At 36.8% G+C, this 20905-nt stretch overlaps 1 protein-coding gene across 1 annotated transcript in view; it reads right to left on the minus strand.

Annotated features, from left to right (window-relative positions):
• Positions 1-459: 459 nt before the first annotated feature.
• Positions 460-20905, minus strand: part of TMPRSS11F (transmembrane serine protease 11F) — a 52117-nt gene continuing 31671 nt past the window's right edge. Inside the window, exons 4-10 of the mRNA XM_010994708.3 lie at positions 16923-16987; positions 15085-15248; positions 12750-12788; positions 9895-10096; positions 6389-6648; positions 5398-5540; positions 460-1471 (exon numbers count right to left, since the gene is read on the minus strand). Of these exons, the coding sequence (XP_010993010.3) occupies positions 1313-1471; positions 5398-5540; positions 6389-6648; positions 9895-10096; positions 12750-12788; positions 15085-15248; positions 16923-16987 (1032 nt within the window). The 3' untranslated portion in view covers positions 460-1312. The remainder of the gene's footprint in view (positions 1472-5397; positions 5541-6388; positions 6649-9894; positions 10097-12749; positions 12789-15084; positions 15249-16922; positions 16988-20905) is intronic.

Raw genomic sequence — 20905 nt, forward strand, 5'->3', positions numbered from 1 at the left:
ATTGAGAGCCTACTGTGGCCACTCTTCTAAGAGCTTTACTAAAGTAGTGTATTTAATCCTCATAATGATACAAGGTAGGTACCATTTTTATTCTCATTGTAGAGATGAAAGAGCTAAGGCACAGGGATGTTAATGGCACACAGTTGATACGTGGCAGAGCCAACAGTCAAGCTCGAGCAGCCTGGTTCCAAAGACTGTGCTCTCCACCACCAGACCTGAGGGCTAATTTAAGTTAATTTACCTTAATTTACCTTAAAACTCACAGAGGCATTTCTTTCCATTATAGCAAACATTTATGTAGTGTATAATATATGCCAGGCCCTGTCCTAAGTGCTTTGCACAGATCAGCTCTCCCACCCTGACATTCTGATAGACATCTGATTTGTCAGAGAACTGAAGACTTGCAAAAGTACCAGTTACCATATGTAGATATTTCTAAATAAATAACTGGATGTCTCATTCTACCAAAAATCTAAAGTGTGCTTCTTTTATCATTAATCATTTGAAACCAACTCTGCTAGCCTGGGTCCCATTGGTTTATTTTATTCTCCTTGTACCCATGGAAAAGTGCTCCCAAGATTCTTCTTTATTCTCCCTTGTGGTCTAACTCCAACTGATGTATGGATAGCAAGATGCTGTTAAAGAATAAATCAGAAATGCTTATTAACAGTACAACATACATCCTGAAGCTAGTGCTTGTGTGTATAACACAATGTTAATACCAAGTTCAGATACATTTCAACATCTTTTAAGTGGCAACTCTTGTGGTTAGTGATAATGCTCTGTATTATTATTTATAAACCCAAGTTAGAGTTCAAGGTACATTGCAAATCCCATGCTTCTCCATTCTAGCCATTGAGTGTTCAGTCATCAGTCCTGGAAGGTTGAAGCCTTGAATCCTTAGAGAGGATTGCTGTTTGATTTTTTACTAGAAGAATCCCAAGTGCTCCTGGTACTATATGTGGTAAGATTTTGGCAGCCCTGGCAGCTCTTTATATCCTGTGGAAAATGATGTTTCCCATCTTCACTTGGGGGAAACCAATTGTAAACATGCATCTGATGAATAAGATCACAGTTTACCGTGTGAGTGAGGAGTCAGTGCTACTTGTCATTCGCTGTCTTCTTCCCTTAGGGTAGGGAAGAGTTCTGTCACATGTACACAAAGTCCACCTAATGATATGAGATTAGTTCAAGTCTGAAGGACTTCTTGACATCCAGCAAAAGCATTGATCCAAACCCCAAGAATATAAATATACAATATGCAGGAGCTTTAGCTCTATGTGCCATGGATATAATTCATGGACAGTTCACACTAGATACCAGTCTTTGAGGCGATCCAGTCTCGATACTGAGTCACTCTTGTGTAGACTCCAGGTTTTTTGGGAAGTGCACATGATTGTCCCCAGCTTACTATACCGACAAGGTACCAGATGTCATGATTATCATAAACCAGAGGTCCACCAGAATCTCCCTAGAGAAAAAGAAAATTAAAATTAACTCTAATTTAATTCAATAGGAGGGTCATTACAATCATCTCTCTTCCACAGGGAAAAAAAAGGAAATCAATACATAGAATATACAGCCAGACTAGAGATAGATTATAAAATGTTTCTATCAGCTGAGTTAAAATGTTGTGCTAAACTTTAAAGTGAATTGTTTTCTAGAAAGATTAACACTCACTCATATGAACTATTTCTGGTTCAGCATCCCTGGATTTTTTTCTCGCTAGTTTGATTAGACACTTTATGCATGGTTTACTAAGCATTTATATAAAATACTTAATGTGAGGTTAGTATTTATGCATTGGTGAAAATATCCTATGATCTCTTCTGAATGTGTTAGCTTACTGTATTTTATGGACCTACATTTGGCCTCTGTTACTTTTACTCACTTAATTCTAATTTAGATTTGCTTTCTGAATTTTATATAAGCCCCCTTAAATCTCTTTTGGAACAAGAAAGATTAAGTAAATTAACAGATACAAATGTAGAGGTTAATAGTGTGGTCTCAGTAGTTGAAATGCCCAACTTTCAGGTCCAGCTCTAATAATTAGTGGTTGTGTGACCCAGGGTGAGATACACAGGGTAACCTCTTTGCACCGCTTCCACCTTCTTCATTTATTAATTTTTTTCTTTTATCAACTCTTTGTTTAGTTCCTACTATCTGTCCCTGGCATTTTGATGGGCACTGAGAATAAAATGATGACCAAAAATGTACAGTCCTTATGCTCATAGAGATTGACGGGTAGGTTAAAAAATATTAAATAAGCCTGCAAATAAATGCAAAATGACAACTGTGGTAAGTGCTATGGAAACATAAAATGGGGGAATTCAACTGGTGAAGGAGGTCAGGAATGTTTCCCTTGGTGAGATGTAATTGAGCTAATATCTAAAGAAGAGGAGTAAATCATGAAAAGAAAGGTGTACATGAAATGTGTTCTAGACAGAATGAACAGCATGACAAATGCCCCATGGCATGAAGGAGCTTGGTATATGCAAGGGCCTGTTAAAAAAGGGGGGGGGGGAGGTACTGGAGAGAAGACAGCAAGGGGCAAATGATACATAATGACTGGTAGTAGGAGGTTGGAAGTGACTAGTCAGTCCATGTGGAGCCCTGTGGGTCTTTTTAAGACGTTTTTGGTTTTTATCTTAAGAACAACAAAGGTAAACCATTAAAGTTTTAAGTGTTTTAAGGAAGGAGTTGAAATGATCAGATTACATCTTGTTAGAAACCATCCTGGCATTCATTTGACGAATGCACCAAAGGAGCTTAAGGGTGAATATAAGAAAACAAACTAGATGGCTAATGCAGTTGAGGGAGTGGAAGGAGGAGGAGAGAGAGGTTGAGAGAGGAGAGAAAGGTAAGAGATGGTGGAGAGAGAGTTAAGGAGGTAAAATCCATGGGATCCCATATCAATTGGATATGGAATAAAGAGAGAAACTAGAATGTTTCTAGCCTTCTGGCTTGTTTAACAGAATCAAAGGGGATGCCATTTACAGAGATACAAAACATAGGAAGAAGATCAGGTGGGGAGGGGAATAGAGTAGAATCAGGTGCAATAGATGAATTTGAAATGCCTTTGAAATATCCAAGTGGAGCAGCCAAGTAGGAATAGAATATATGTCTGGAGATCAAAACTAAGATTGGGATCAAAAGTATAAATTTATAATACATCTACAAAAAGATGATAATTGAAGTTATGAAAGAGAATTAGATTCTCTGGAGAGAAAGTATAGAGTAAAAAGAGAAACAGGCATAGGATAGATTAACGTGTGATGGCTGTGATTAAGAGAATGAATCTGAAAAGGACACAGAGAAGGAGTAGAGAGAGGTGTAGGATGAAAATCATTACAAGCCAAGGGAAGACTGTTTCAGGAAAGAGGGAGAGGTAAGCATTATTAAATGCTGCTAAGAAGAAAAAAAAAAAAGACAAAAAAATTTTGTTGAAGGTCACTAGCTGTTCACTGAAAACATTAGGAAGAGAGATTTTGATGAAGCAATAGAGATTTTGATGAAGCAATAGAAACCATACTGAAATGGTTTGCGGAGTTAGTGGTAGGTGAGAAAGTTAAGACAATTGGTATAGACATTTTCCCGAACATTTGATGGTAAAGATATAAGACAAGATGCTAGCTGGAGGCAAAATGGGTCAAGAAAGAATTGGCTTTTTCTTTTTATCCCTAACTTGAGAGATCTGAGTAGGACAGGATCTAGTTACAAGAAAAATGTTGACTCTGAAAAGAGACAGAGGACCTAGTTGCTAGTGTAAACTTCCCCAGAGGGCTGACAACCAGAGGAATTTGAGCAGTGGAGACAGATCAGCTTTAGCAAGGAGGCAGCTTCTCTGTGTGACCTAAGCTGAAGGCATATAAAATGCATGAAGGCAGATCTGTATGCTTGGTACTGGGAAGATGAGGAAATTCCCCTCTTAGGACTATTTTTCTTTGAATATTGGGAAACAAGATCATCAGTTGAGAATCAAGGGGCAGGAAAAACCAGAAGTTAAGGAAAAAGGAAAGTGGAAAATGTTGACAGATGCAGAAAAATGTAGACATAGGAACAAACTAACAAAAATAGTAAGGTTGTCAGTTTTGTTATTTGGAACCTTCAGTGGAACCACATGTTCTGTTGTATTTTTTCCAGGAGCATTTGACTTCTCAGATGCAGGTAAAGAGAGCAACTGGATGATTGAGTTCTTCCAGGTTTGGGACTTTGTCAGAAACACTGGAAAGAGAGAGCATCTAGTGGTCTTAGCAAAAGTGAGGTCTAAGATCTCTTAGATCCCATTGAGATCTGAGCTGGACAAGTCGATGATGGAAGAAAGGAAAGGATTAACGGAATGTGAGATAGCAGAGAAGCAATGGTCTACAGGTCTCTACAAAACTGAATAAAGATGATATTTAGGCAACAAATATTTGTGCAGGTATTGTTTTAGGAGCTGCTAATACAAAGGAGCGCTCCAAAGTGTGTCCCTGCTTGGAGCTTACATTCTATTTTAGTGAGAGAGATAGACAGTAAACCAGTTAAATAACATACTGTGTATTGGATGATGTAAGAGCTAGAGATAAAAATGAAACCGAGAAGGGACACAAAGAATGTATGTGTAGGTTGTGTATGTTGGTGGGTGAGGGTTGGTAAGCTGAGGTGTAACAGAAGAGTGTGGCTAAACAAACAGAAGTGGTTGAAAAGCAGCCAGAAAGGACTGAGGATGCTTGTTAAAAAGAAGTATTTGGGGAATTAGTGTTGTTGGAGACGGAACAGTTTTGGTGATAGGGTTCAAGTTGTGGCCCTAGAAATAAGTGGCTGAGGAGGAGTGAAGATCACCAGAGGTGAGGGGGTCTAGGAACTAAGAATCCAGCATTTAAATGAGTCGGTGTTAATATTGCAGGGCTTGGGATGGAGATGAAATCTATTTCAGGTGTCAGTGTCATGAAAGAATAAAAGGGACAAAGCAGAGAGACTTAGAGGCTGGAGGATGAAAACAAGCTACAGGAGAGATGATGATAGAGCTAAATAAAGTGGTCTTCAGAGGAGAGGTTCTCTATCTTTTGATTACAATTGTGTTTAAGAAAATAACAATAGAGCATAAGAGTGATTGCCTGAACAAGAAATAGGGAGCATCGGACTTTAATTTCCCAAGTTGTGAAATAGGAATAATTATGGTACTGCTTCAGTCTCATTACATTAAATGAAATAATGTATAGAAAGTGCTTAGCATTGTCTTGGCATAGTGAACACTCAATACAATAATTTTGTGATTATGTTATATTTAAGTAAACTGAGTCTTTGGTAAAATAGATGCCATTTTTTTTTTCTCCCAGGTAAAATATATGCCAAAGTTAGAAATAATTAATGGAAACTTTCCTTTTAGAATTTTGACTTTGACTTTGGACTTACCTTACATGCATCTACTTTTCCATCCATGAACCCTGCACATAACATTCCTGAGGTTATCAGGCCATCATACACATCCTTTCTGTTGCACACAGCTGTGCTTATGGTTTCCACCCTGGCTTGCCGAAGTCTATTTTGTGTAGGTCCTATTACACAAACAAACAAACGTTCTTCAAATATAACTGTATCTAAGCCAGTATTATATTTGTGGATCTTTAAAAGCTATTAGAACCTTCAAAACTACATGCAGTATTTTGTGTGTGTGGATGCCTTTTTTTTCATGAGGAGAGGGTTCACCATGCTGATCTTGTCCAACTTCACATTCTTCCATACAAAGAAATTGAGGCTCAGAGAAGGTCATCAATTTTCCAAATGCTGTTCAGGTGGAAACCAGGATACGAGCTGCACAGGTCTCTTTGTCCTGCTCTGTGCTGTAGTGTGTTATTTTGGGGTATCTCGAAGCATGGGAAATAAAACAAATGCCCAAGATACAGCAACAGTATGACACCAGCAGAGGGCAAGGTGGGGATTAGGAAGACAGAATACTTCACAACTGAGTCCCAAAACATTCACAAAACACTTTCCTGTTTGTGATCATCATACATCCTCATTAAAATTAGGAAGAACTTAGACAAAAAAAAGTATATGAAGCATATGCTAACCAGGTGTATTTACATTGGGCAAATATACAATTTGTAATCATTTACTCCCTTGTACTCCTGCAGCATTTTATTCCTTCTTATAGTACCTGAAACAGTCTGTTCTTTTTTATTGTTAGCCTCTCCTCTTTCTCACCACTGCTTCAATTACTTGTGTACTGCTCTAGAATAAGGATCTGATTCCTTTTACTTTTTAATCTACTGTCCTCCTCAGATCTGTACACATTAGAAGCATCAACATTATTTTTATGAAAAGTCCAAAGAGATGTTCTCCAAGACAGCTTGTTAGATTCCAAGATAAATTTGTACTATGTAAATTAGGTTGAACAACTCACCATCATCTACAGTGGATCCAAATCCTGTGACAAATACACTTGTTTTAGGTGGCAACTTTATGGATGAATCTGGGAGGCAAACTCTCTGAACTGTATTTGAAAACTCAACTTGAGTAGCAAGCTGAGCCAAAGCAATGTCATTGTCATTTGTTTCTCTATGGTAATTTTCATGGATGATAATTTTCCCCAGATTTCGTTGCACTGCAGGTGGTGTTATAGTTGTACCAAAAGTAACAATCCATTGACTTGGGTCTTTATTTCTGCAAAAAAATGAAAAGGTCATATTTGTGATGCTTAACTTTATCCTTTAAAAAAAATTGATGCTAGATTCTCCCCAACTACTGGGATTATGCTCCTGAAAAATCCCTATGGTGAGAGAATTTGCAATTGATGACCTTACGGAAAAAGTAAGTTAAAAATATTGATGATACAAGAGAGAGTATGAAAGCCCTTAAAGTATTTTACATACTCTTAAAATTAAAAAGATTACAGTAACTAAGTGGAATTCCATGCTGTATTTGCAATAATAATAGTAATGTGTGCTATACAATTAATTTGTAGTATTTTAATTCCTTATTTATTAGAAACTCTTCAAATTTCATTTCTTCTGTAACTTCAATGAAATATGTAGAAATTAATCTTGATTTGTTTTGGATATTATGCACCCTAAGAGGCATTTTTCCTGTATATCAGACACTCCATCCATTCTTATTTTATCACTTACCTTTTGGCTCTTGTTTACTGAGTCTTACCTTGATCTTTGAGACAAAGTGTAACTTGTCTGTTCACAAACCCTCATGTGCACACAGGATTGTTTTTCCACGAAATGCCCATGCCCTTCCCCAGTACTCAAGGACTAAGCAGCCCTAACTCAATGTCATGTTGTTAAAGCTCCCACTGCCTTTTAATCTGGCCTGGTCAGTCCCTTTTGCTATTTTTGAGGTTCTCCCTTCACGCAAATGCTTTTCTCTACCACAAAGTTACATCACAAGCAAGTTCTGTTTACTCTTACTATCTTTTTACCTCCCTATTCTCCAAAGCCCAGTTCCCTCTTTATCTAATCATCCCCATCAAGAATGCCTAGAAAAATATAGAAACCTGAAATTCTCTTTGTAGAGGAAAATTATGTAGAAGGAAATCACACAGAAGGGAATTCAAAAGATAATTTCCTTGTTCATGTAGGATTAGTATGTTGGTGAATCATAAACTTTTACATGTATTGAAAAACCTGAAAGATTAGTGGTTTTCAAAGTACTCTGCACTGCCCCAGGGATAAGCAGTCAGAGCCTCCGGGTGGAGGGACCAGGAGGTGGTGGGGGAGGGCTCCAACCTCAATTGTTTTACTTATTTACACTTTAAAGAAAGGTTTGATTCAAAATAGAAATCTTAGGGCTGAAGTACTCATTTGAATACTAGAATTCTGGGAGCTATGAAGACATATGTGACTTCAGTCTTTAAGGAGTGTAACCGAGTAGACAAAACAGAAATACCCATTGCTTTATGTATTTTCAACCAGAAAGGAAGACTCAAGTAATAGGTTTAGTTCAGCATGCTTTGTCGATAAGAACACTGACTCAGAAGTTGAATGGCTTTCGCAGATAAGTGACAGATCCAGCTGGTTAGTGTCAGAGAGATGGCCCTGGTCTCATGATTCCTCACCTCCCCCCACTCACACTTGTTCCATAAAGACTAGAATAACTTTTCATAGACATAAAGGTATAAGATTTGTCTTAAACATGATTTTTTAAAATACACTATTTCTATAGGGGAAAAAACACAAACATTTTAAAACCACTGGATAACTGTAATATTGTTTCAAAGTACCTGTATTTTCCCTTCAGAACAGTACACTGCATTATGCAATTACATGAAATTATATCACCCCCAAAATTGAACCCTTTCTCTCCAGGATTATTACCCTTCCCAACTCTTTTATATTAGTATTACTATTTTTATTGGCATAAAATATGCTATTACATCTCTCAGATTAAAAAAAAAAACTCTTCCTTTGAGTCTACAGCCACCCACAACCGGCAAATTTCTCTCCTTCCATTCATTAAAAAAACTCCTTGAAAGTGGCATTTAAACTCACTGCATCCAGTCCTTCTCCTTTTATCCCTTCAATTCATTCCCATCCCCATCATGTCACAATTTCTTTTATCAAGTTCATAAGTTATCTCTGTTTTATCAGATTTAATGACCAATCCCCATATAGGTCTGTCAGCACACAGAGATTGCACTGGACCTGCCAAAACATGTATCTCAATCATTATAGCTTATCTTCACTAAATATTAATGTGTTGACATTCTAGGCTTACTTATTTTTAATTTATATGAGCTAATATGAGTTATAAACTAAAATAGACGACACTCCTCAAAATAAGTATGAAGACTGGTGGACTATGAACATGAAAAAAATCAGAAAGTCATGAAAAATTAGTGTGACTCGAGTTCACCTAATGCATGATGCTGGGTATTTGGGAGGGTTGTAAATAGGTATAACTGAGTTCCTTTTCTCTTCTTTGATGAGAGAGTGACAATCACCTTAAATTCATTAGGTCATTCTCATTACACATCTACTCCACAAATACAGGTGTAGGCATATTGGAACCATTTGGGTGTTACCCTTACAAGGATGATCAAGTGCCTCCTAGACTCACCAAGGATAGCTTCCTCTGAAAGGGTTTGTGAGCAGTGCCACTGGCCAGGGCTTTATTCAGAGCTTTTGGTCTTTTTGGATTTAAAAGGAGAAACTTTCTGTATCTTGCTGGTGAAACCTCAAGGAGGAAAGATAGTGTATGCCTGATCTCCTGGGGCAGTAGCACGCTTGTGCATGTCTGTGAATGTGAAGTGATGCAGCTGAGTTTTAAGAGCAGTAACTGTGAAAGCCCAAGCAGAAATCACTTGTTGCATTGTGCGTATGACCAGTTTTCCACTCTGTGAGGGCAGTGAGATAGGCCGGCAGGTCTCTCCCACCATCCACACACCTCTCTGGTCCGTATAAGCCCACCTGGTTCTTGGATAATGCAGTTGGAAGGGAGAGCCTTAAGAGTGATCCTTCTGATTTCTTTTTCTTATTTATAAAGTGATGGTGGATGTTGATAGCTGGAGGATAGAGAGATTAACTTTTTTTTAAAAAATCAGAATGGAAGTGGCTGAATTTTCTCCTTGAATATATGGAGGAGTTTAAACATGTTACATATATAACAGGCAGTCTTTATACTAAAATAATTTATGATATAGTAGGAAAGACCACATTAGTATCACGATGCTACAAGAAAATATATGCTAAGAGGCACAAGATTAATGCAAACCAAACATGATAGATAGTGAGAGAAGGGTGAGGGGATGATGGGGTCATAGAGCAACCACAATGCATTTAGGGGACAGAGTCCATCCAGAATGGAGCAGAGGATAAGCTGGTGAGATTGGACTCTTCTCAAGCATTAAATTGATGGTAATACCAGCTGAGAAAAGAAGACACACAACAGCTCTAGTAAACTTACTTGCGGAAGCAGTGAGCTGCTGTGAGCAGCCAAGTGTTACTGATGAGGCTGGCTCCACACTGATGTCCCGCCCCTTTGAGCTGCAGGCTGGCCTGCCATGGCCACTCCCCTTCCATAGCTGTTTCCATTCCTTGGACAATCCTTTCAGTAGAAGAGGATGCTGGTAATGGCATGTATGAAGAGGTCATCCTTATTCCACAGCCTGTCACAGAAATATATGTTAGGTTATTTTCATGAAAAGGAGGAGGGAGAAAAGCACATCCTGTCTTGCACTGGGTACAGATGCTTGGACTATCCATTGCACCTGCTATTCTTTAACCCATTCCAAGCACTCAGTCTCTGGGGTTATGCTGTAGGGGTCCTAATTCTCCTACTGAGATTCAGAAGAAATATTTACTAATATTTCAAGTCATCCAATCCAAGAATTAACTTCTGTCTCTACATAAAGCATATATAGATGAATGAATAGATAGATAATTGATTGAGCATCAAAAATGTATAGATCCTCTGCTAAGAGTTTTAGATACATTTACATCAAAACATTTTTCATATGGGAAAACTCAGCCTTGTAGTGAGAACATAAATTGCTGGAGGCCAGCCAGCTGGTAAGTGAAAGAGTTGAACATAAAATTAGAAGGATCGACGTCAAAGCTTGTATTCTTACTACCGAGAATAAGCCCAGAACTGTATGTAGGTCATGATTCTGCACTGACATAGATCTGTACACTATATTTGAAAAGCTTTGAATTTTAAGTCTTAAACAATAATGACTTTTTTGCCTTTCTAAAATTTTACAGACTAGTTTTTAAAAAAGTTCTGATTCCCTGATAACAAATCCTCAATTTATTAGACTTCAAATCAAGTCTTAAATAAGACTTGAAAGTATATCAGTACACTTTATTAATATACCTTTTAATTATGTATATTTTTATTAATAATATAAGATTCTTCTAATAAAGGAGTTTTTTCAGAAACAGGTTAAAAAATAATTGCCTGAAACTGTATTTACAAATTAATCATAATTCCCTCAGAGTTAATTTAATAGATTCAGCTTAAAGTGGCCATCAAATTGAACAGAGTTTCTAGGTTAATATGGTGCCATAACAATAATGTGTAATACTTCCTCTCCAAACTTCTCCTTAAGATAAGAATAAAGGTAATAATAATAATAAAAATAATATCTATTAGTTATGAGCCAGGCTCTGTACAGTGTTACATATATTTTCCCTAATTTTCACAACAATTCTCTATGCTAGGTGTTATTAACTTCATATTGCAGATGAAAAATTTTAGTCTATGATATTGTTCATGTTCCTGAGGAAGGGGAAAAAATAAGAACAGAATCAGTCATCAAATTTACAGTGGAAGAACTTTTTTCCAGAATGAGAAAAAAATAATGTACAGATTGAAAATGCTCACTGTCCCAGCCAAAATTCAGTGGCAAATGCAACCATATCTAGAGCTCTTCACAAAAAAAACAAAAACAAAAAAACTTACAGAATAAAGATTTCCTACCTTTATCCAAGAACCAAAAAGATAACCTACATAAGAAGAAAAGTCACACCAGCCCTAGACTTCTGCTCTATAACAAAAACACTAGAAGAAAGTGGACTAATGTGTTTACAATTATTCAGGAAAGTTTATGGTCCAATAATCCTATAAAACATTGAGATAAAGGAATGGAAAGATTCCTGCAATTTCTCAGAAAATATACCATCTGTATGATTTTCTTGTTCAAAAATAACTTGAAGATAGGTTAACAAGCAAAAAGGTGTCTCTAAATCAAGGCTCAAGAATGAGAAATAGTAAAAGTATAACAGGAGACTTTAGTGGTGGGTAAATAATTATAACTTGGGATAAAATGGAACATGATATTTTGAAAAAGAATATTACTAGAGTAGGTAAAAATCAGTGATAAGTAAAATTGTGAAGTTATTTAATAAAGACTGGAAGATCTAGTGAAGTTGAGAAGAAAAATTTAGAATGTGAATTCTTAATTATGCATAGTTCTTACTTTAACCTTTAGTTTGATAACTAAGAAATAAAAGTTCATTTGTGGATTTAACAAACATAAAGGCAAGCAAGAAGATATAAACAACAAAATGTGTATTACAGAAAAAGACAGGTGCAATGGAAGAAAAATATTTACCAAAAACCAGAAAACAAATGAAAATAACAAATATATGAGCGTTAACTATATTGGGAAATATGTTAAATGCTGCATGTTACATATAGAGAATATTCATTGTTTTCCAGTGTCCTTACATTTTTAATAGACATATATTTGTCCACAAAAGACCATAAATATGTACAAAAGTGGGGTTGGAAAGAGTGCAGAAAATGTACATACCAGACATTTCAACAAAAATACAAGAAAATTGAAAAGTCTAAAAGGAAGAAGTCTAACCGATTAACACCTTAAATACACTCCTGAATTATGAGAGATATGCAAATATAAATATTTGAATAAAATATTAAAATAGAATGTTAAAAATGTGTCATAATATCAAGAATACTATGCAATCATTTTACGACTTACATTCTGTAAGTCACAAAACTAAAAATTGTATTTGATGTAAATTTATAAATTATATGTCTTAAATATTAACAATAATAAAAGAATTAAAAGACTAAGTGGTTTAGAAACAGAATTAAAAGCTTGGTATTACTGTGGTGATTATTTTGCAACATAAACAAATATCAAATCATTATGTTGTACATCTGAAACTTATATAATGTTAAACCCATTATACTTCCTCAAAAAAACTTGGTAAATTCTACTTCTAACTTTCTGTGGCTTTTATTCATTTTCTTGGCTGTGAAATGGTCAGTTAAGTGTGAGCTTTGCGACTTACGGCTGTTGAGAAGATTTTGCATCTTTTTGCTGTCAATAGCTGGAATAAACAAAGCATAAATCAGTTGGTAGAAGAATATGTTCTTATTTTCATGTGATGTTCAAATGGTTACTATAAGAAATACTTATTATCCATAGCATCCAAATTTCAAGGTATTTTTCATAACCAAGTAACATATAAATATCCCTCTTCTCTGATTTGGTCCAAAATGTATAATTTTACTTTAAAATAAAAAGAGAGCATTTTATTTTCTGATTTTTGCTAAGAAATCAGAGAAAGAAATTAGGATTAGGAAAGAATGATAAACATAAATGTCCCTGATTTCATTCTTTGGGAGCTCCAGTATAACTCAAGGAAGCAATCTCCAATTCCCGTCATAATCCGTGTTCACTGTATCAGGTGTACTGGCCTATGTGTGCTAGGCATATGCCTGGCAGCCATTGTTGATAGGGTAACTGTAGGGAGCTAAAGGCATCCCAGACCCCTCCCAGCCCAATTTCCAGGCCCTTGTCTACAAAGGGTGGGAATTCAGTAACTGCAGGTCGATGGCCTTCTCTCATGGAGGACTCTTCCTCATGGTGAATACGAGAAGGCTGTAGCTCAGGCAGCAGGCACTGGAGGCTTGAAACTCTCATATACAGCCAAGCCCACAGTCTCTCCCTCCATTTTATGCCTCCCTGTGTGACATCTTTTTCCCTTCAAACATATCTTAGAGTTCGTTTAAGCTCAGTTTCATTGGATGTTGGGTGGTTTGGTGTTTGCTTTGTTTTATTTGTTAGAAAGAAAGTAGAAAAATATATAATGATTTTCTCAAGAATACTGACTTTCCCATGAGAGGGATATGAGCCCCAAATCCTATAAGAAGTTTCCTGGACATTTCACTTCTCTTTATTTAGTAAGAGCTATGTATGAGACAGAAGAAAATATATGCAGTAGAATTTTAGTTATTGGGGAGAGTCAGAAAATACAGGTTTTTTTTGATATTAAAACAACCTTTATAATAAAAAGTCAGTATACATCACTAAAAATGCTGAAAAATTACTTTTAACAATTATAAAATAAGGAACTCTACAATTTTAATGTCTTTTTTATAGTGAATATTTTACTTTAGCTCACATAATCATGCTTATATTTAGCTTATGTAATTGCCTTAGGGGCAATTATATTCTCAGGATCGAGATTTAGTTTGAGATTACCATTTATAGAGTGCTGGAAAATATCACATTTTCCTTTGGAATATAATTGATTAATAATAAAGGTGGATACCATACTCTTCACTATTTCGGATTCCTTCATTGAAGAAGACTATTGTGTGTGGGGATTCTATCTCAAAATGTATTCAAAGGATATTCCTGATTTCTAATGACAGAGAAATTAACTTTAGACAATCTGTTTCTTAAATTCATGGCGGCTGGGAGGGGAAAAGACTCTAGGTCCAAAGGGCAAGCCTCATTTTTTGATGTTAAGTCAGAAGTAACTGCACTTGGAAATACTTAATTGGGAGCAGTGAATAGAGCTGGAACACCTATTGCCTGTGAGACACATGCTAGAGTTTAGGGAGAGGTGTAAGAAAATAAAAAGACACAATCCCTGACCTTGGCACTTGAAGTCTTACTTGAAACACATTATTTTACTTTCTCTAATTGTGTGTTGGCACAGAAAAATAGAAAGGCCTCTCAGTTTGTATTCCAAGTAGCTGTCAGGTAGTTTTAGTTTCATAACCTTTTTAAACTTCATTTTCTTCCACTTTGAGGGGAAAATAAAATGACAACTTTCCTGAGTTTATGTTGTGAGGAATCAATGAGGAGATGGAAAAAAAAAACCTGTTTTAAATTGGAAATAATCTAGAAAACCTCTTTATAGTTCATGTCAGTGGTTCTTCCAACAGGGGTCAACCTTCATAAAGACGTCTGTTTCTTTGATACTATAGAAACTAACCCCCAGAACTGACCTGTAAAGACCCTGGGAGTCAGGGTACCTGTGCTTTAGTTCTGACCCCAGTGCTTGCTAGTCCCTTGTCTGACATCTTCCTTGAGTCTAGCTTCCTTAAAATGGTGAAAACAATACCTACCCTTTCATGCTTTGGAAAGATCCAACATGATAATTAATAGATGGGGGAAATTTTTAAAACCATAGCAATCCTCAAGTCAAATATGAAAAAAAATTATAAAACTAAACTTTGCCTTATGTGAATTTTCAATTTAGTTTTATTCCACACTGGTACATGTACATCAGGGGTGAATTCTTGAAATGAAAGAACACATCGACCTAAATTCTTATGAAAAATAAAGAGGACTGCAAAGGGAGGGAGCCACAAAGATGTAAAAGGACTTACATGTGAGTGTAAATGATGGTTTGTTTATAGTCAAAGGCAACTGTTTTGTCTTCAGACTTTGATATAAAATCCTTTCAATTTTTTTCTTGATTCGCTCAGCACTATCAGTAGATGGGTATCGAAACATGAGCACTATAAGAATATTCACACCATTTTCATCTGGTCTGAAGAGCAAAAAACGCAGATAAATAAAGATAATCACAATAAAGCCAGTTTCCAACCATTAACTACTTTTACATACTAAGATTCACACTAAATTTAAAGAAACATAATGAATGGCATATATATATCAAATTTCTAAATTATCTCTAGAAATATTGGCTAAGATTCACAGCTAGAAAAAATTGTTCTCTCCTCTTACTTAGCTCATAGTCCAGAGGAGGCTGTGGGAGGAGGAGCTGTTCATGAAATCATGCTTTACATGCACTTAAACGATTTGCTTTTTAAGGCATTCTGAGCCAGTGTTGTAACCAAGGTCATTATTCTTCAGTTGTGCTAAGGCTGAGACAAGATTTGTGTTCACCAAACCCGGTTGCCTTTGCCTCCTGAACAAGAGCTAGATTTTACTTCCTATCCTCCCATGAGGTTTATTGAAACTCTCTAGTGAATTCTGGACAGCAGAATGTGGGCATAAATGATGTACCCCACTTTCTGGCCTTGCCCCTGAAGACCTTCTGTGCCAAACTCTACACTTGTACTCTTCCTTTATTTGCCAACCGGATGCAGAAGACCTGGTGGGCAGTTCCTTTCCACAACTCCAGCCAGCACTCACATCCCCCACTGTCACTTCCAACTCCTTGGACTGTACCACAGAAATAAAGTCGACTTTTATTGTGTCAAGCAATTGGTATTTTGGGGTTTGGTAGTCAGTTAATATGTGTTTGATACATGGATGATTGGAGAAAGCAGTTGTAAAGGGAAATCATTTGATAAGTTCAGATATATAAAGTCACACTGTAATGTGTAGGTCTAGTTGCCTTTTGAGAATGAATTTAATTTGAAATATATAAAGAGAAGGAAGGAAGGAAGGAAAAAAAGAAAGGAGGAAGGAAGAGAGGAAGGGAAGAAGGGTAGGAGGAAGGAAAAGAAGGAAGAAACAAAAGTAGGCAGGAAGAGAGGGAAAGAAGAGGCACGGGCTCCTTAATCATATATCTGTATATATTTACTTTACCATCAAGAAGTAAAGCAGACAAATAAATATTATAGATATATGTATATCTGTATATTGAATGATATCCAAAAAAGTTTTAAAACTTCCATCAAAATAGAAAACAAGATATATTACTCCAATAAATGCCAAGCCTTTTGGACATTCTATAAACAGCATATTCAGGATGAATGCTAGTAGTTTATTTTAGTCTCTGACAACAAGTGTATGTTCAATTTATGTATATTGCCCTTTATCAGAGCATAAACACGAGAAGGAATTAGAATTGATAATAAAAATGCAGTAGCATTAAAGGAAAACCTTACTGCAGAAAAAGTCATAGTCTGATTCTCGGGCAGGCTTAATGTGAGGACAATCAAAAATAACTGGCCTAAGTTCTACTTAGCCCCGAGTTTAAGGAGCAGGGTGTGTCAGCAGCACCATCCCTCCTCTTCCTGTATTTTTTTCTCTTGGAGAGTACCCTTTTTAAAAATCTAATAACTGACATTGTCTCTTGTCATAGAGCACTTCTGTCGTGAGTGGGAAGTGGCTAGGCAGCATAAGCTGGGCTGCTGAGGATTTATGAAACCTTTGTGTTCTTGCAGAGATTTGCTCAGGGATGCAGAGCAATCGTGATGATCAAATGCCTCTTTGCTGTACTGACTTGAAGTTGCAAACCAAATTTACATACCGTAATTTGATAACATGAGACTTGATAAACCGACCGTCTCCAGAACGTCGAAATATCCTAGACATCTGGATAGAAAACATTTTAAAAGTAAATATTAGTCTTAAGAAAAGTGTTTCTTCTCATCTTAGCTAGAGTCTTGAGGCAAAGACAAGGATTTCGGTTTATTCACAGGCTTGTGAAATGGTTATTTGCATTGGTAAGACTAAACTGGGTTCTAATCCTTATAAAATGAACAACCTTACCAAAATTGTTTGATTCTCCTAAACCTCTGTAAAATGGGATAGTGGCATTAACTGCTTCAGAGTTGTTTTAAAGAATAAGTGAAATAATGGATGTCATACATTTCACACCCTGCCTGGCATGTTAAAAACTATTGATAATGTTCCTTTCGGTTTATCTGTGCTGTTTTTTAAGGCAGCATTCCTCACTTTTCAGAAAACCCATCCTACATTTGCCTTATTCTTGAATATGGCATCTAGTCCACTATTGCTATCAACTTGTTGACGTCTTAAGTGATTATTCCATTGTGAGAGCACTTGACACACTGTGTAAACATCTGTGACTCTGACACCCTCACTTGGTAGTCATCTCTCTGGCAGGCAGAATGTTTCACCACACTCCACACTGTCATCATTCTATTACTCAGCTTTTCCAGTCTGAATCACTGAAGGATTTTGAATGTCCAGAGAACTGATTTCCTAAAGGGACCTGATTCCAAGAAGACTGCTGAGGCACAGTCTTAAGAGACAAAAGAAAAAAAAAAAAAGAAAAGAAAAGAAAAGAGAAAGCACTGGACTGAGAGTCAGAAGTCAGAAACTGCAGGTCCATACAGGTTTACTTCCATAGTATATCTTGCCCCCAAATTACTACATCCTCTGGGAAGACGGAATATTGCCTCCCTCTCCCTGACCCCTCTAGTGACAATGCTCAGTAGATTTTAGCTCCTAAATACTGAATCTACCTCCCATCCTTCAGTCCCACTGCTATGGTTGAAAATCGGCTCCTTCAAAACTTGTGCCTGGGCCTTTGCAGTGGTCCCCTCCCTGGCACGTGTATGTGGTTCTACTCTATCTTTCCTCCCCTTACGTGCTTCCCCACAACACAAGCAGTCAGGATGGTAGCTCTAAAGTACAAATCTGAGTATATTACACTCCTGCTTCAAACCCAATGTCTCTCTCTGTGTGAATTCCACAATTTTATCCCTTCATTGGCCTCACCTCACCCCTACCTTCAAGGCTAATTATCTTATCTTCTAAATTATCTACTCTTTCCTAACCCTGCTGGATTGGTTGACACCTCTACAACTTTGTACATTCATTTCCCTCTTCCTACAGTACACTTTTTTCTTGGGCAAATTTCTTCAATGACAATTCTCTTATTCTCCAATGACAGCTAAAGTTATCTTTGACTTGCCTTCCTCAGAGTTGAACACTTCTTTATTTGGGCCACCCCTGCATCTTGCACATGATTCTGTTGTAGCGATTATCACACTGGTGTACAGTTGTCGTTCCCACTCTGGACTGTGAGCTGTGTGACAGCAGGGAGTGTGTCTGATTCATCTTTGTATCCTCAGTGTTTAGCATATTGCCTTCCATAGGCAACACTCAGTGCATGTTTGACAGATAAATACATGAATGAATTAATGAGTAATTAAGAATCAACAATACGGTAAAGGGAAGAAGATAATGACGCATTGTTTTTGTTTTGTCTGTAAATCATGTTGCCAAGGGTAACTAGAAATCCATGGGAATCTAAAGCAAGATGGAAGCCTGGAGGTGACCTCAGTGGTGACCCCCCCACCATGGATGGTCATTCCAGGGGTTTGGATCAGTTCTGAGTTAAGTCACTTATGATTTCACTAAGCTTTTCTGAGTTCATTTTATTTCCATTTCTCAAGGAACAAGGAGAAAATCTGTTTTTAAGATCTCCAGCACTTAATATAAATGTCCCCTGAAATTCTGTGTACATAATAGCACTTTGGGAAAGGATCAGGATTCTGTCATATCAGAGTATAAAAAAAATCAAGAGTCTATTCAAACCAAAATATGATATTAATAAGACCATGCTTCCCTGAGGAGTCAACCTCTATTTAAAAAATGGGTAGATTCTGATACACTACAGTATTGGTGTAACCACTAATAACAGCTTACACGTGTTAAGCCCATACTACATGGTAAGCATTGGACCAATTCCTTTGTCAACTTCATACCATCTCATGAAGAGAGTATTTTCTTTATTATCATCAGTTCCATTTTATAGATGAAGAAACTGAGGCTCAGAAACTTAACTCGTCTAAGGTGGCATAGGAAGTGGTGGATACTTGGCTCTAGAGCTTGTGTTCCTAAGTACATTAAGTGACAATGACAGCCCTGAGTTACTTACATGCCTGATGACAGATGTTTAGATTGTTGAGGGTAGACAGGTCTTGGGGCAGGAAACTCTTAAAGAAGGCCTCCAAATACCTTTTATTTCCTGAATCTAAACCTCATAAAAGATAACCACTTGGGAGGTTGCTTCCTTTTTGCTTCTAGCTAAATAGGGCTGAGGGGACTACTTCTCTTCAGACACATAATCCTTGTTGTAACCAGTTTCTGGAGAAGTTTAATTCGTGTTTATATTTTTCTACTGGGATCTCAGTAATGTTATAGTTCATCCAGATTACAAAAATTAATTGTACCCTTCCCATTTTATAGCCCAAATCTAAGAATAGATTATTTTACTAGAGATTATTCCATTTAAAACAAGATTGCGACTAAGCCCATGGTAAAATGAAAAATTAAAGGTTCACTTTAAAATCAGATACCAGTTGCAGTCCTTGGCTTGAACTCCAGCATCAAAAAACAAAATAACACATTTGAAACAATATGTATGGCTCTAACTAATAGTACACCCAGTTACTGTCTTTGGCAAATTTGAGCTTGTATGTTCCCTCTGGCTGGGAACTGCATGCAAATTAAGCCCTCATGGAGGATCAGTAGTTACTGGATGACAGCTAAGAAATCCCTTCTGGGTCCACCCAAGAAAGTAAGCCAGACAAGTTCTGCAGATTTCCTGCTCCTGTCGGGAATATGTACCAGCAGCGGGCAAATATACCTGAAAAAACCAGATTGCTTTTCTCTTTTCTCTCCAAGAAGGCTTCCTGCTAGCTCAAAGGGATTTTTACTTCCTCAAACCCCCTAAAATACTTATTGTTTGAGTCATATATTTGACAATTATATTCTGCAATGTGGCAACACTTATATTTATAAAATCTCATATGTCATGTCATCTTGTTATCTCAAGTTTCTTTTTGTATTATTTTACATGCATAAATTTCCATGTGTAAATCATATTATAGACTCCAGATAGGGAAAGGACTGTATTATGTAGACCTTGGCATTTTTCACAGTTTTGCACAAAGGAGGTGCACAACAATATTTTGATAAACTGATTAACTCTCCAGCTATGGTTAATCTTAAACAATGGTGTGAAGAAAAAAATGCTGGCTTTTGCATTGCTTCAAGACTTTTTGACTGTATCCTGTCACCTCCCCTTTTTCTCATGTATTTATTCATTCAACACAATTGATTAGGAATGTCCTATGTTTCAGGCACTGTGACAATACCTGATAAAGAGTATGAACAAAAAGTTGTGGTCCTTGGGCTCATAGAATAGAGAGACAGATGGTGATGAATAAAAAGAATTAAATACAAAATGCAACTAGTATGGGAAGGTATTATAGGATAATGGCCAGGGGTCTATAATTACTTCCAGGGGGGTAACATGACATCTGAAGGATCATAAGAAGTAAGCAACAAAAAGTAGGATCATGAGGAAATTCCAGGCAGAAGGAAGAGAATTTGTAGATAATCCCAAAGAGGACTGTTGTGGGCAGAGGACAGTAAGCAAGGAGGGGAGTATAGAAGTTGGAGAAATAGTCAGAGCCTCTAGATACTAGATGCCATAGCACTCCTCCTCTCAGTGTGACAACCAAAAAGTGTCCC

Source organism: Camelus dromedarius, chromosome 1 (genome assembly GCF_036321535.1).
Source record: "Camelus dromedarius isolate mCamDro1 chromosome 1, mCamDro1.pat, whole genome shotgun sequence".
Lineage (NCBI taxonomy): Eukaryota > Metazoa > Chordata > Mammalia > Artiodactyla > Camelidae > Camelus > Camelus dromedarius.